The sequence below is a fragment of the Oratosquilla oratoria genome, chromosome 9 (genome assembly GCF_046742065.1).
Source record: "Oratosquilla oratoria isolate Oo_2021 chromosome 9, ASM4674206v1, whole genome shotgun sequence".
NCBI lineage: Eukaryota > Metazoa > Arthropoda > Malacostraca > Stomatopoda > Squillidae > Oratosquilla > Oratosquilla oratoria.
The window spans coordinates 13,094,293-13,111,239 of record NC_134785.1 but is presented as its reverse complement, the minus strand read 5'-3'; the positions used below and the strand labels follow the sequence as shown (position 1 = coordinate 13,111,239).

Sequence of the window (16,947 nt, the reverse complement as noted above, 5' to 3'; positions counted from 1 at the left end):
TGCATCACAACATTTTCCATATACAACCATTCTCCATTCACCCCTGTCTTCTGTCCTCTCCCGTCCTTCCTCAACCGACATTCCCCTCTTCCCCAAAGCCCCCTTCACCCCATCCATCCATCTCATCCTAGGACGTCCCCTCATGTTCACTCCCTCCACATCTGCCTTCCATACCTCCTTTACTAGTCTTTCTTCACTCATTCTTTCCATGTGTCCAAACCATCCTAATACTCTTTCATCCACCCTATCTCCCAGCTCCCTTTCCACCCCTGTTCTCCTCCTCACTTCCTCATTTCTCACTCTATCTAGCCTAGTAACCCCCATCATACTTCTCAGACACTTCATCTCAAACACATTCAAGTTCCTTCTCTCTTCCTCTCTCATGTTCCATGTTTCTGCTCCATACAGTGCTGTTGGCACAATTACTCCTTCATACAGTCTCCTCTTAGCATCCATTCCCAGATTCCTATTCCTCATTACACTTTTTAAACCACCAAGGCATTTACTCGCTTCTCTCAATCTACATTCTACCTCCACCTTCACTCCACCCTTTCCTGCCACGTTTGCACCCAAATATCTAAAACTATCCATGTTTTCATACTTTTATATTATGTTCCTATTCCTTTATGTTCTTATGTTCTTTGTTCTTATGTTCTTATGCTCTTATGTTCTTATGATTTTATGTTCTTTTGTTCTTATGTTTCTGGCGTGAGATGAACGTGAGAAGGGTGGATACAATAAGATAGATGCTCCGAAGGACACGGACAAGTAGTGGACCTTTAGAATTACTTTGGGTCGAGAGGAAGATGGTTGCGCAAAACCATATTCAGAAGCTGTATGCTTTGTTAGATATTATCCAAAATATTTTAATCTCCCCTAAATACACGTACAGTATCCCATTTAAGAACATGAGAGTAGAGGAGACTGCAAGAGACTATAAGGTCTACACTAGATAGTTCCATGTCCCTTACCATCTTTCAACCCTATCCATAAAATTATCTCTTAAAAAAAAAAAAAATTGTTTTTAGCGCTTACTATATGGTTATTAGGTCTATTCCATTTGTTAACCACTATGTTGGTGAACCAGGTCTTACATATTTACTTCTTGAGTCTAAATTTATTTGTCCAATTTAAATCCACTACTACGAGTCCTGCCCTGTTGTCTTAATATGATGACCTTGCTATATGCTCTTGAGCCTAAATTTATTTGTCCAATTTAAATCCACTACTACTAATCCTGCCCTGTTGTCTTAATATGATGACCTTGCTATATGCTCTTGAGCCTAAATCTATTTGTCCAATTTAAATCCACTACTACTAGTCCTGCCCTGTTGTCTTAATATGATGACCTTGCTATATGCTCTTGAGCCTAAATCTATTTGTCCAATTTAAATCCACTACTACTAGTCCTGCCCTGTTGTCTTAATATGATGACCTTGCTATATGCTCTTGAGCCTAAATCTATTTGTCCAATTTAAATCCACTACTACTAGTCCTGCCCTGTTGTCTTAATATGATGACCTTGCTATATGCTCTTGAGCCTAAATTTATTTGTCCAATTTAAATCCACTACTACTAATCCTGCCCTATTGTCTTAATATGATGACCTTGCTATATGCTCTGTTAGATATCATCCGGAATGGTTCCATGTCCCGTGTAGGGCATCCCTCCCTGTTCCATGTGGCATCACTGTAATGTGTCCCTATGTTCCAGGACATTATGGGCATCCGTACCGCTGCCGACCGCGAGGCCGAAGATCTGGCGGAGGAAGAGGCCGAGAAGGCGGCCAGGAGGGAAGAAAGGCGTCGAAAGAAGGAGGAAGGTCTCGACGTCTCGGATGACACCGAGGACAGCGAGATAGAAGACGACGATAGCGGCACTGGTGGGCAACCCTACTTGTTGTCCTCACAAGGGGCATACAAAGGTTTACGAAAGAAGTGCATGACGATAGGAGACCTTTTGGTCCAGAACTAGGTCGGATGCTAAGAATAGATACTAAAACGAAGAAATAAGTAGATAAGAGAACCAAACAATTGGCAGGCATTACACCATATTTGTTACGTGTTAATTGAAATGAACCTTAAAACTTCGAACTGCAATAAATTGCGCTGTCTTTGCAGGAATTTTATTCCTTTCGTTGAGACTTTTTTCACTTTGTATTGAATAACATGTCTGACTGACATTCTGTATATCTAACTTCATTCTTTCATGTTTTTTTTTAGCGTGACCACTGTCTGTTGTCTGCCACATGACATCCAGTTATCAATTTCCAAATTCCCATCACATCGTGTCCTTTCTATCTGCCACTTTCACCGAATTCGTCTATCGCCTCTCTCTCTCTCTCTCTCTCTCTCTCTCTCTTCTTTACTTTTTTGGTAGTTCAGTCAGTCCTGAGCGCCTTTGCCTTTTCTCTTTCCTTTTTCCTACATTGTAACTTTCTTTTTTGTCTAAGGTCCCGACATTTCGTTCTCTGACCCCTCAGGATCTGCCCCAGAGTTCCATCCCGACGCAGACGTCATTTCCCTAAGCGAGACGCAGCCGCTGCCACCGCCACCGAGCGCACTCTCCAAGACCATTTCGACCAAGGACCGCTGGGAGAAACACGTCCGCAAGCTCATGAAGGAGACGAAGGGCAAGAAGAAGACGAAGAAGAAGAAGAAGGGGAAGGGGAAGAACGAAGAGCAACCTCTCACGGCGGAATGTAAGGGCCTCAAGTCATCGTGTACACGCAATTACGCTTTTACTGACCACGCATACGCGATCGAAGCATCCAGTCGCGAGCGCGTGTGCAAATCAGGTCTAGGGGTCACCATAAGAATACACACGTGTCGGTACTTATAACTGGTACAGCGGTTGGACCGTTATACTGGGTCTCGTGACTGCGTTTCTGTGTACACAGCGGTAGCACGTGGTGAAAAAGAACTACTGAGCTACGCTTCAAGACCTCAGTATATACTATGGTTGCCATCAGGCGATTTTGTACAGCTTAAGAAGGAAATCCTCCGCATCCCTATCTCCGTAATGGGTGGGTGGGGGAGGGTGCGCAAAGAAATCCTGTGAACACTTTTTTAGACTGTTAGCCAGCTGTAGGCTCGAAGTTCTTCAGCTAAGGAAAACAGCGTCAGTTCTCGCATACCCAAACGCTGTTGTAGAAATAATAACACAACCCCGCCACACACACACACACACACACACACACACACACACACACACACACACACACACACACACACACACACACACACACACACACACACACACACACACACACACGCACACACACACACACACACACACACACACACACACACACACACACACACACACACACACACACACACACACACACACACACACACACACACACACACACACACACACACACACACACACACACACACACACACACACACACACACACACACACACACACACACACACACACACACACACACACACACACACACACACACACACACACACACACACACACACACACACACACACACACACATTTGTTCCATGTCACAACCTTCAAACTCTCTACCAGGTCTAGGTGCCGACAGCTGTTGCACCTCATATATACAGATATATATATCTAAGATAAAGAAGTGGTGTTCTTTGCAGAGTGTTTGCTAGTTAACGTCTGTCGGTTTTCTTTGGCTGAAGGGGATGTGAGAATGCTGAAGGAGGAGTCGGGAATGTTTCGATCGTTATTCTCTCCAGATTCAGGTCTGACGGACGGTAGCGTCAGGCGGCAACTTGACGTAACTGATGGAACGTCCTCGTCCCACCACGAGGGCAAAAAAAAAAAAAAAAAAAAAAAAAGAGACGTGATAAAACCTCCACTTCAGCTTGTCTCCTTACACTTCGGTTCTTTCAATATGTAATTCTTCATCCTTGCAATCTTATTTTTTTTTTCTTTCTCTCAAGCCTTACGAAATCTTCCCTCCTCCCCCCATTGTCACAGGCAGCGCTTTGCATTCACGTGTTTCCTCTCACTCGACAGCTGACGAATGTCTGCGAATCAGCATCAACGACGAGTCAGGACCGGAGGACGGGCCGCTGGCGCCGCCGTCACCGTCGGCGAATCCGCCGAAGGACAGCCTCTTCACGGTCAGTCAGCGCCTCTCGTTGGTCGCCGGGAGGGGCGCCGTGTCGCCTCGAAGGTCGAACTGCACCACGCCCCGTCCAGAGGGGAGCACCCAGGTGGAGGAGGAGGAGGACCCTCGGAAGCACATCTCCTTCACCTCTCCTCCACCACCTGCGACGTATGAAGCACCTCCGACGGGTGGGTTTCTGACTGGTGCAAATAAAGAAGGACTGATTGCTGATACACACACACACACACACACACACACACACACACACACACACACACACACACACACACACACACACACACACACACACACACACACACACACACACACACACACACACACACACACACACACACACACACACACACACACACACACACACACACACACACACACACACACACACACACACACACACACACACACACACACACACATATATATGTATGTATGTATGTATATATATATATTTTACGTTCGTAAAGAGCTGGAGTCCAGGAGTCATGTTATCGGAAAATTTCGAAACACTGGACTCAGAGTAACAGAATTTATTACCGACGTTTCGAACCCTGTCCGGGGTTCGTCCTCAGGGTTATACATAGTAAGCAAAAGGATTCAATTATATATTATACCGATGCTAGATATTAAAACGTATTATATATCCTTTTTCTAGAGATGGGCCACCCCTATGTGCTGGGGAACAACGAAATCAAGGTTGGCCCTACCGTCGCCGGCGGGAGCCTGGGTCGGGCCGCGCCCCCTGACCCGACTTCGATCTACTCTCCGGGAAGCGCCAAGTCGGTGTCCGTAAGTGCCTCGGAGGGCTGGCGCGCTCCGCCGCCCCGTTTTCTCCTCAATTGCGATTCCAGAAAGGTCACAAAAGTTATCAGACAGACCAGAAGACAACAAAAGATTAAGAGGCTGGGAATTAAGTGTCAGCTAATAAATGTAGAAATGCAAACGGTACACTTGGTATGTGTATAAGAAACTTGCAATAAATCATACTCTATCGGTGCTACCTGTGAGGGGACGTGAATGCTGAAATGAGAGGATGGCCGTCACTCTATAGCATTTTCATTTTTTGGTCTTTCTGAACGAGTGATGCTCATCTCAGGGTACGCTCGTAGGGAGCACTGTTTTTTTTTAATTACATCGTTCAGTTTCTTAGCTGAATACTTGAGAGATATTATATCCAAAAAGGGCAGCCATGCAAAATTGTGTGAGATGAGAAATTATTACATGAATTACCTGCGGCAACGTTGTAAAGATTAGGAACACCAGAGCACCTACGGGAAGATGAACTACCTCACATGTTAGCTTGTAAAGAGTAGCAGTCCTAGAAATGAGTGTGTAAATATAAATCGCCCCAACAGTAACGACCACCTACTTAAGGTTAAATTAGGTTAGGCTAGTTGAGAATGAGCTTGATAAGATCAGACATCTCAGATATTAGCTTGTAAAGATAAACAACCCTCAGGTGGTCTGGGGTTGCAAATCATTACAACGTTCACTTGAAGATATGTCCGCATTTATGCAGGAGACATGAGACGAAACGTGATCTCGATTGGCAGCATTGTTCTCGTAACTCTCTTCCCTTCCCTTCTCTCCAACAGGGCCTCGTCCCGATGCCAGGGACGCGAACGGAGAAACTTCCCGACATGGGCAACACCGTCCTGTTCGTCCCTTCAACTCCTCAGGTCAGGCTTGAGGTGCCAGGTCCTGATCAAGTGCTTGATCCTCACTTGCTGAAGGCTCCAGTCTACATTCCACCGTCACAGGTGCGTCTTTGGTTTTACTCCTTCCTCCTTCCCTTTCACCACAATCCTATCGCCGCACCTCCCCAAGCGACACGACACGACCATTGATATACTTTCCCTTTGGGTGGATTGTGAGAGGGAGCAGTTCTTTGAGTATCTTTCACTAACGCTTTGAACACGCGGTTTCCTGAGAGGGAGTGTTTGCATTCTCAACCTGTACATTGAGGGTCTCATTTTTCGTGTGCACTCTGGGCCACCCCCCAAGCGCAACACTGGCACTGCACTTTGACCTCGTGTTAAACAACAGGCTGCACACAATCCCTAGAGCACCGACAACACGCAGCAGTGACACACCAGTGGTCGGGAAGCCACTAACGCTACACGCAGTAAGCACGGGTAGGCGTTCATTGGCTTGCTTGCTTCTTTGTTTATCTGCCGCGGTAAATAGTTCGTTCCAGCGGCTGCAAATGCGAGCGCCATTCTGACTCACAGCTCATATACACATCCTCTCGCGGAAAGCCGTGGAAAACTAAAACTGCGGCAAAGAAGCAGAGTAAAACGAAGAACACTATGATATTGCCTCCTTACAGTGGCCGATATAGTACGTATGGCAGTCGATATTTCATTTCATTTCTATTCTTTAATGTCTGAAGCTCTGTCCCAAATGCTCTCGACGTGTTTTCCAGGGTGCAATGATCGAGGACAAGCTACGGGCCATGGCCAACAAGCTCGAGTCGATGCTTTACCGCGAGGATGACTCGGACCTTCTCCTCAAGAAACTCAAGAAGATGGACGAGGGTAACTAAGGAACCTGGAGAGAATACAGAAGAGAGAGAGAGAAAAATAGGCTAGACTGATAACGCCGTAATGTAGGATAGCAACATATTTTATTTGTATAGAAGAGTTATTGTTTGATAAGGATGTAGGAGCTGTGACTCGAGGGAGTAACGAAGCGGTTTTGGTTTTGTCCAGAAGGCTCTGGGATGGAAGTATCCACCTCCTTTATTTAGTTTTGTCCATAAGACTCTGGGATGGAAATACTAAGCCCATTGAGACAACTATCAATAGGTAGTTCGGTTGTTTGATGAGTAAAATCATACGCGGAGAAAACTCCAAAGTAAAGCATTCTCTAGAAAAGAATTTGCTTAAGATAAAATTGATAGTATTTCACGAATCCGAAATGGAAGATGGCGGACACAATTAGAGCGCGGCATTGGAGCACCGGTGGCTATAAATTCTTATCAGCGGACAATACACTTTGTTCTTGATCTACTCTCTCGGCTGAACGAAATAGTGTGGCGTTAGCCAGAACAGAATCACTAAAGGGTGCCAAATGTTGCTTAAAGAGGGCACACGATGCCAGACACTTCCAGGCATCTGATCTCAATCTTATGCCACTATTAACTTCATCTCCCTCCCCTCCCTCCCCTCCCTCCCCGTATACTCAGAAGGGCTAGACATATTTCGTCTTCAGGCAACCGGCACTGAAAGGTTGCCCCTTTCTTCTCCTCTCCTCTCTTCCTCTTCTTTTTCTTCTTATTTTCCTCTCTTTTCTTTTTATTTCTTCTCTTTTCTTCTCTTCTCTTCTCTTCTCTTCTCTTCTCTTTTCTTGTCTTTTCTTCTCTTGTCTTTTCTTCTCTTGTCTTCTCTTCTCTTCTCCTCTCTTCTCTTCTCTTCTCCTCTCTTCTCTTCTCTTCTCTTCTCTTCTCTTCTCTTCTCTTCTCTTCTCTTCTCTTCTCTTCTCTTCTCTTCTCTTCTCTTCTCTTCTCTTCTCTTCTCTTCTCTTATCTTCTCTTATCTTCTCTTCTCTTCTTTTCTCTCCTTTTCTCTTCTCTTCTCTTCTCTTCTCCTCTCTTCTCTTTTCTTCTCTCTTCTCTGTCTTGTCCGGAAATTATCTGTTCGGCCTTATTAGCCCCTAGCTGTCACTCTTGCATGTAGGTCGTTGAAAGAAACATTGCGGAAGAAAAACAAGAGTCCAGTGACAAACTTAGAAAAATTCCACTTTGCAATTAAGGGACGATATATTTCTAGATAATAGTTATGCCAATGACTCAACTGGTTAGCAAGTAAATGATGAAATATCTTAAAGTAGTGAGAGTGCAATTAACATTGAATTGAGTAATAAGTGTAAAATGGAATAAAGATGACAACCCTACAGTTCCTGACTTGCTCTTTGATTTCCTCAGAATATTTGTATTAATGGACGGCCTGACCTGCGGCTTGCTGGTGTTTGTGTTTGATGACGGGGCGTGTTTGTGTTTGATGACGGGGCGTGTTTGTGTTTGATGACGGGGCGTGTTTGTGTTTGATGACGGGGCGTGTTTGTGTTTGATGACGGGGCGTGTTTGTGTTTGATGACGGGGCGTGTTTGTGTTTGATGACGGGGCGTGTTTGTGTTTGATGACGGGGCGTGTTTGTGTTTGATGACGGGGGTGTTGCGTATCTTGTCTCTGCAAACACCAGTGTTTTCCTTTTTTCTCTCATTTCCTACCTAATGTTGATCCTATTCAGCGTTCTCTCCACAAGAGACTAACCCTCGATGGAGGTGACGAAGAAGGGGACGTCCACAGAACTCATGTCTAGGGCAACTTGATCCAACATGTCGAGAGTTGTATGGAGTGAAGGATGTCTGCATGGGATCTTGCTCGGATAGGCCCACGTGGGGGGGACCGTGAAATAACGCGCTCCCTGGTGTATGACCATAATTTATGATGATTTGTTTGCTACCAAAGGCACTCTGTGACGAGCTCCTCTAAGGAGCCGACTTCGTGACCTGGCCTGACCCCGCGAGGCTCCAGGTCTCGTCCTCCTACTACACGGTGAAGGAATAACAAAGAGGGGCCTTAGGATGACAAGTCCTGGTCCTCCATTGGTGGATGTGCTGCCAGACGCTTGAGCCAAATGGGACAATCCGTCCAGTGGGCTTGGGTTTGTATAAGATTCATCAAGAGAAGCAAACGATGTCATTCGCAGTTTTAACATCCCAACTTATGAGAACAACTGAGGCAAGATTCAACTGGATATTGTTTGCTCTGTACTCTAGGAGGAGAAGGAAATTCACCAAAAAGGAAAAAGAAAGAAACACGTGAAGACTTCGATTTTAATGTCTCAGCTGGCAAAGGAGAGCTGACAGAACTTCTTTCTTGGGTAACGCATCCGCCGCGCCGACTTTGAGGACGTTTACTTGGAGGTAGCGAAGCCCATCCTCATGTTGCCCTGGTCGAACTCGGTGTAGTATCTCGAGATGAAGGTGTCACCCAGGATCCAGAAATCGATGTCGATGGGGAGACCCATGATGCCGACCAGGCACGTGGTCTGTCCGGCGGCGTCCGTCGACTGCAGGGGAACACAGAGGAGAAGTGTGACAGAGGGTTCAAGAAGGGGACGGGGGAAGGGAGGGGAAGAGGAAAGAGGAGGGCGAGGGGAGGGAGGGGAAGAGGAAAGAGGAGGGGCGAGGGGAGGTAGGGGAAGAGGAAAGAGGAGGGACAAATTCATTCTGGACCAAGAGGGCGTTCTGCACCCCCCCCCCCTTTAAGGGGGCTCTAGCTTTGATCTACCTCTGCCACGGTTATGCATTGAGTCTTATTCATAGGCAATTCCCATATTTTCAAATCAACTAGGCACACACACGTACACACACACACACACACACACACACACACACACACACACACACACACACACACACACACACACACACACACACACACACACACACACACACACACACACACACACACACACACACACACACACACACACACACACACACACACACACACACACACACACACACACACACACACACACAGAAGGCCGTCACGTACCTTGATGATGTACTCAGGTCCAGTGAGGGTGAAGTCGTGGCCACCGAAGGCGAAGGTGACGGTGGGAAGAGTTGCGACCTTGTTGCACGGGACGATGTACTCAGGAGTTCCCAAGATGTGAATGGCGCCGATCTCCTTCATCAGGGCCTGATGGGAGAAAGGTGAGAGAGAGTGAGTCGGGCATACAGGAGAAGGAGAAGCGGGGAGAGAGCGGAGGAGAAGAAGGAGGGAGAGGGAGAAGGAGAAGAAGGATGGAGAGGAGAGGGTGGAGGAGAAGAGGGAGGGAGAGGGAGGAGAAGAAGGGGGAGAGGGTGGAGGAGGGCGCGTTAGAGGGATACGGAGGGTAATTGATGAAGCGAGGTCGGTGGAGGTGCCTATGAAGGTTTTGGTGAGTAATACTTCCCTGGAGTTATCCAGGAAGAGCCGACTTGAACTCCTTTGACATACGGGACAGACGATTAAACCTCTCTCAGACTGATGGCAGGATCTAAAAAGAAGAAGAAGAAGAAGAAGAAGAAGAAGAAGAAGAAGAAGAAGAAGAAGAAGAAGAAGAAGAAAAAAAAAAGAGGAAGAAACCCAGAATGAAATGGTGGAGTCAAGTTACAAGGAAGCTGTGTTCTACAAAATAAAAAATAAATAAAAAATAAATAAAGTAAATAAGATTAAATCAAGTGAAAAATAGAAAGGTTGATGATGGTATATCCGGATGCAGTGTGTCGGCGACAGCTTTAGCCGAAACTCTTGTTTTGCTAGAGGACCAAAAGAGAGACCCCAGCTAGTATGGAATAGATGTCTTTGGTCGACCGCTTACCTTGACGTCGTCTTTGGGTCCGGCGATGAGCGAGGTGCCGGTGTCGATGATAGCCTCGCACGGGGCGCAGAAGTCCATCACCTTCTCGCCGACCTTGATGCTGCGAAACAAAGGTGGCGGAGGTGTGAGTCACACCCGGCAGAATCAAGAAAACACCTCTATTCCAAAGTGGGGCAAGAGACTTTCGATATTGTACAGCCATCTCCTAACGAATGGTATAGCAGAAGCTGCGCCTTTTTTTGTAATATTTCAGTATGACATTAATTATATATCAGACCTTAATGGAGTACTACTGTCAGAATACAAGATTCCTGTCATCATTAGGTGGAGACAACGCTACGAAATTGTCGTCCAATTTTGGAATCTGTCCTTACTCCATTGCCGTAGTAGACTGTCACGTTCCCTCTGCATCATACTTACTTCTCCTGAGTGTATTGCCAGTAGCCAGCCTTGGACACAGGGACGTAGATGAGGTCGCCCTCGTAGTGGTTCGGGTCGGAGCCGCCGAGGATCAGTTCGCCGCCTACTTCGCCCTCCATGTCGCTGAAGGAAGATGAGGAGAAGAAGAGGCGAGGTCAGAGGGTATGTCGCCACTCATGTTTCTCTTAACACAAGTAGCTGCATTCACTCAGACAACCACAAACAATTACTCTGACTAACCACGTCAACATCTTTATCACCTGAAGATCTCTTTGCATACACACAAATACACACATGCACACACACACACACACACACACACACACACAAACAGACACACACACACACACACACACACACACACACACACACACACACACACAAACAGACACACACACAAACGCGAGCACACACGCACGCACACACACGCACGCACGCACGCACACACACACACACACACACACACACACACACACACACACACACACACACACACACACACACACACACACACACACACACACACACACACACACACACACACACACACACACACACACACACACACACGTGTGTGATACGCGTTGAAGATCCGTCGGGGCCGTTCCTGGAGTGGGCGGGGTTGACTTACTGGTTGAGGTAGAAGGAGAAGACGGGGGCGTCCACGGCGCCCTGGTCGATCATCGTGTCAAAGACGGTACGGATTCCGTTTACGGAGATGGTGGAGAAACCCATGCCCAGGATACCGTCGAATCTGCCCCGGGAAGGAGAAAGTAGAGGAGATACGTACGATTAAAAGCCAGGCATTTGTGGAAAAAAAAAAGTAAATAAATAAATAAATAAATAAATAAATAAAGGAAATGGATGTATTGGTCTGTTACTGTAGACCTTGAAACGTATAAATATATCAGAAAATCAGGCCCCTTGAGCGTGAGCCCCAGAGGGACCCGAGTTCAAAGCTCGCGACGGCCGGGCCTGATTGTATGAATTACATCGCTGTTACTAGCGATTTGTTTTACTATAAGTTTATTTTTCGTTGTGTGGAGTCGATATAACACATAAGAAACACTGATCTATCATTTAAGTGGATCTCTACAACTACTTATGAAGTAAGCAAGATCCCTGGACGGACTCTATGAAACTCACCTTCCGAGCACGAAGGCAAGTCCGGGTTCCTTGGTAGCCTCAGCAAAGATCTGGTCCTTGGCCACTGTGGTGCCAATCTGGACGTTGTCACTGAAAAATGAAAAAAGAGGGTTATGGGCATAAGAACAACAAAAATGAAGGAGACTGCTAGTAACCATGAGGCCTATACTAGGCTGTTCCATGTCCTTTACCAACTTTCATCCCCATTCATAAAGCTGTTTAATATTCTCATAAAACAATCAATACAACAATAAGAACTCATTACATTGTTACTAAATATATTCCATTCGTTAACCACTATGCTGGTAAACCAGTTCTTGGCTATGACCTTCTTAAATCTAAATTTGTCCAATTTAAACCCAATACTAAGAGTCCTGCTCTGCTGTCTCAATATTTGACCTTGCTTGCGTCAACCTTGTTAAAGCCCTTGACCCATTTGAATACCTCTATTAGATCACCCCACATTCTTCGTCTATCCAGAGAATGTAAGTCAAGGTGCCTAAGGCGAGTTAGGCTTTGGCGATCACACTCCTTAGGGGAGGAGAGTTCTTCTGAGATTTATGGAGAGATATCATGCCGTGATGAATGTGTTCCTGGTGATCAGAGAAATCGCGTTCACGTGCACATATATAAATGCTTTTTCCTCGACTAAGATTAATTCTATTTCTAACTTTCTCTCATACTACATATTCTTACTTCGGTTTACCTCTCACAAAAAAAAAAAAAAAAAAAAAAAAAATCCATATCCGTGTTTCTGCCTTTCTCTACAACCATGTCTCCAAATATTTTACACGCTTTTAGTTTATTTAGATGCAAGCCTTTAAGTCCAAGACTCCTGCCACCTACTTCCTGAGCCACGACACAAACTCTAATGTGGCAATAACCCCGTTTTATACACTACTATCATTTCATTTTCCTTCAGACTGTAAGTCCAAGTCTCCTACCACTTACTTCCTGAGCCACGGCACAAACTCTAATGTGGCAATAACCCCCTTTTATACACTACTATCATTTCATTTTCCTTCAGACTGTAAGTCCAAGTCTTCTGCCACTTACTTCCTGAGCCACGACACAAACTCTAATGAATATCCTCTAAAAGTGTTCTGTGGCATTAACTCCCTTTTATACATTACTGTAGTTTCCTTTTGCTTCAGACTTTTATTCCTCCTCTCCAACAAAAACCGATCCCGCGTGCGCGGGTGGTCTGTCCTAGACATAAGAACATAAGAATGAAGGAGACTGCAAGAGACCATAAAGCCTACACTAGGGAAGAAGTCATGGTGATGAACAATTGCTAATGATGTTTTCGTTGACGGTTTGGGTGTGAGACGTCGCGCTCTTCCTCCCACCCACGACCATTCGCCACCACCACTCATCATCATCAATCAGGGGCGTCATACACCAGGGAGCGCGTTGTTTCACTCACGCGCCGGTGCCAGTCCCCACGGTCTCTTTGGGCAAGCTCCCATGAAGACACCCGTCCATCCCTCTCCAAACAACTCTCGACAAGTTCGACCAACTTGTCCCAGACACGAGTTTTTCTGCGGACGTCCCCTTCTTCGTCTCCTCCATCGAGTGTTGTCTCTTGTGGAGACAACGCTGAATACGATCAACATCAGGGAAACGTGCCACATGCCCATGTATCCGGAATTCACGAATTATGCTGGTAACTGGTCTAGACTGAGTCTCACAGTAATGTCTCACCTGGAGCAGAATCCCTTCATGGCTCCGGAGCCGTAGACGATCTCGAAGCTGGTCCCGTTCTCGACGTAAGTGGAGGACAGGGTGGAGTCGTAACGGTTGTGGGTCTCTGCAACAAAGAAGAGGAGAGGTCAGAATCAGGGTTTGAACTCTGCTTTCGTGATTCAGTTTCCCATAAGTACAGAAAGAGGTTGAAAAGGGAATTTCATCCCAAAGCCTCGTTTACACGGGACAAGTTGAGAGGCAAGTAAAGTGTGCAGGTTACTTGAACTGGAGAAGAAGGTACATGTTCACACTGGTCACTTGTCTCTGACTTGGCCTGTGTGAACATATACTTGCTCGCTTTCCTTTCCAGCTCAAGTAACTTACACACTTTCCTTGCCTCTCAACTTGCCCCGTGTAAACGAGGCTTGAAGGGCAAGAGCAATTTTTACATACGAGTACATACATACGGTACACACTGAATTATACATGCATTTATATATACGTACAATAAATGCATCCATATCTTCGTCTGTACTTTTTGTGTCCACGTACATACATAGAATCTATTCTAGTATATACATGTGTTTTGGCGTGTCTTCATCAACTTTGCCCTTGGATCTGGCCCTGCTCACACTGGCGGTTTGAACCACGGCGGTTCAATTATAATATAAGTCAGTGGAGACGTTCATACATAACCGTGCAGTTTTTACTTCACTTTGTGGCACTACCGCGGTTTCCGCGCGTTCAAACCGCTAGTGTGAACAGGGCCCAATATTACTGTTTTGTCTACATTACTCACGGCAGGCCAAGTTGATGATGGAGCACTGCTCAGAGGGGATCCAGAGGTTAGAGGAGCCGGTGTCGAAGATGACATCGAACTTCTGGCCGGGGGTCCCGATCTCAATGGTCCCGAAGTATTGGGCCTGGTGAGGGGAGAGGGAGAAAAATCACAGTGGCCGCGCACACTTGTCTCGGTAGTTCGTAATGATTTTGAGGATGGAGAACACAAACACGGAGGAAAGCATGGAATCGTAATTGCTCTGACGTTTTGTTCACAAAGGAACGTCTTTAGAAAGTGTTTAAGGAAAATTGAGAAGGGTGCTTATGTACTCCCCGGGGTAATTTTGTTATATGTATAGGAAAGATCGCTCCTGGGGATCCATTACTAAGTTATTTCCTTGCGTGTTCTACAATTAATTAATGAAATTGGATACATCTACAGTGAGGTGGATCTAAGTTCCATATGCAGGTAGAAGGTAGAAAAAAAAAAAAGCGACGAGCAAGTGATCGTTTCAGTTGCTGGGGGTATTTCCTTCGCCAACAGGGATGCAGGAAGCTCTTCAGCAGTGACTGCCTACCCCTCACCTGCATCAAGAAACTAGGTAGCGAGCGCAGCCTCCCGCGGCAGGATTTGTTAAAGTCACCCCTTCATTTGTCGTAACATAGATATTGCTACCAGTATCTCTAACTACGATCAATAAAATCTTTTTAGTAGGGAAAGAACAAAATATGCATGATGCATAACAACTACTAAAAAGGAATATAATTTATATAATAATATGATAAAGATGTTTATGTAGCAACAAGTAAAAGGGTGACTTCAGCAAATCCTGCTGAGCAAACTGAGAAGCGTCTCAACAGCAAATAATTCAACTTCAATTTAGAAACCTCGATATGCGTTCATGTGGATTAGTTTCATGATAGAGTAGATATATTAAAAAATATTTCAAAATTAAATGATATGTTACGACAATAGATATGTATTGGGTTCTTTGTTTCTAAGTATATGAATACTAATTTTCGTCTCGTTTCTCTGTGCAAATGAGAACTGAGACAAGATCGCGAGTGGGCCGAACTCACTGTCATCCCGTGTTGTGTCAGTGGCCTTTCAAAGGGTTTCTAGTAATGTGTGTTACTTCCTATACGCACCGCACGTAAAGCGATACAAACTACAACAGCCTTATATCTATTTATCTTACATCTTGGAAGTTCTCGAGGCCGACAATGTCGACCGCCTTAGTGGAGTAGCGGTTCACGATGGTCCTCATGGATTCGCGGACGCTCTGCAGGGTGCGCTGGCCCTGGTGCACCCGCTTCAGGGGTACCCTGTGCCATGCAAAGGCACGCAGGCGGAGAGGAAGAAAAGTCAGTCACGGCGGCGGCCGCAGGTCCGAGGGCAACAAGGAAGCGGCAAGGCAGGCAGGCGACGATGAGAAAATGGTGTGGGAGAGGTCGTCCAGCAGGTCGGGCATCAGAAAAAAGATGAAGAGAAAAAGAGGACAATGGGTCAGATTTACAGATTGAAAAGGGGGTTGACACCCCCTTTATCTATCTCTTTCTCTCTCTCTCTCTCTCTCTCTCTCTCTCTCTCTCTCTCTCTCACTCTGTGTCTATTCCCCACACCGTTTCCCTCTTCTTTTGACACCACACACAGGGTTATGCTTCATCCGCTGTCGCCCGCCCCTTACACGCAACTATCGTAGTTCCTTACAATTAAAAGTTATTAACATTTATCTTTGAGGAAAGATGAATTTCCAACCGCACGTGAAAGTTGCATGGCCGTATAGGGCACTGGTTCCCAAACTGTGGCACGCGTACCACCGGTACGTGACGGCCTTACGGGCGGAACGCGAACACAAAGGATTACAAAAGAAGAGCATGGTGACAGGAGACCTTTTGGTCCATAACTATGGTAGGTCGGATTCGAAAAAATAAAATAAAAAGTAAACAGATAAATAGAATGAATAAATAGATAATGATGAATAATGAATAAACAGATAAATAATGATACTTTTAATAAATAATGAATGAATGAATGATAAGGAATAAACAGTTGTTAGCACCCGTGCACGATTTCCGATGTGTTGTGAGGAAAGTTATACAATGCATCGACCTGGAAAAGAAACAGATGCATCCCTCGCGTTAAAATTCAATGAATAAATTTATATCTGATCGGAACGTGTTTTTTTTTTCCTGGAACCAAGTGGCACAGAATCTCTCATTCATATCTTATTGCACCAGTGACTGTGACTTTGATTGTCACTAAATGGTACTCAGTCACGAGAAGTTTGGGAGCTACTGGTCATTAAAGCCTTGACTGAATAAGACTGATACAGTCCATTGGGGGTGTAATTAGATTTCATGAGTTGTGACAGAACATTCGGGAGTGCACGTGGCGCTCGATGCACCGCGTCATG

General features: G+C 45.6%; 1 protein-coding gene across 1 annotated transcript in view; it reads right to left on the bottom strand.

Annotated features, from left to right (window-relative positions):
- Window positions 1-8,946: 8,946 nt before the first annotated feature.
- Window positions 8,947-16,947, bottom strand: part of LOC143028221 (lysosomal aspartic protease-like) — an 8,211-nt gene continuing 210 nt past the window's right edge. The window contains exons 2-10 of the mRNA XM_076190022.1: window positions 15,730-15,856; window positions 14,550-14,673; window positions 13,769-13,874; window positions 12,065-12,154; window positions 11,550-11,672; window positions 10,919-11,041; window positions 10,499-10,598; window positions 9,688-9,834; window positions 8,947-9,196 (exon numbers count right to left, since the gene is read on the bottom strand). Coding sequence (XP_076046137.1) covers window positions 9,041-9,196; window positions 9,688-9,834; window positions 10,499-10,598; window positions 10,919-11,041; window positions 11,550-11,672; window positions 12,065-12,154; window positions 13,769-13,874; window positions 14,550-14,673; window positions 15,730-15,856 — 1,096 coding nt within the window. The 3' untranslated portion in view covers window positions 8,947-9,040. The remainder of the gene's footprint in view (window positions 9,197-9,687; window positions 9,835-10,498; window positions 10,599-10,918; window positions 11,042-11,549; window positions 11,673-12,064; window positions 12,155-13,768; window positions 13,875-14,549; window positions 14,674-15,729; window positions 15,857-16,947) is intronic.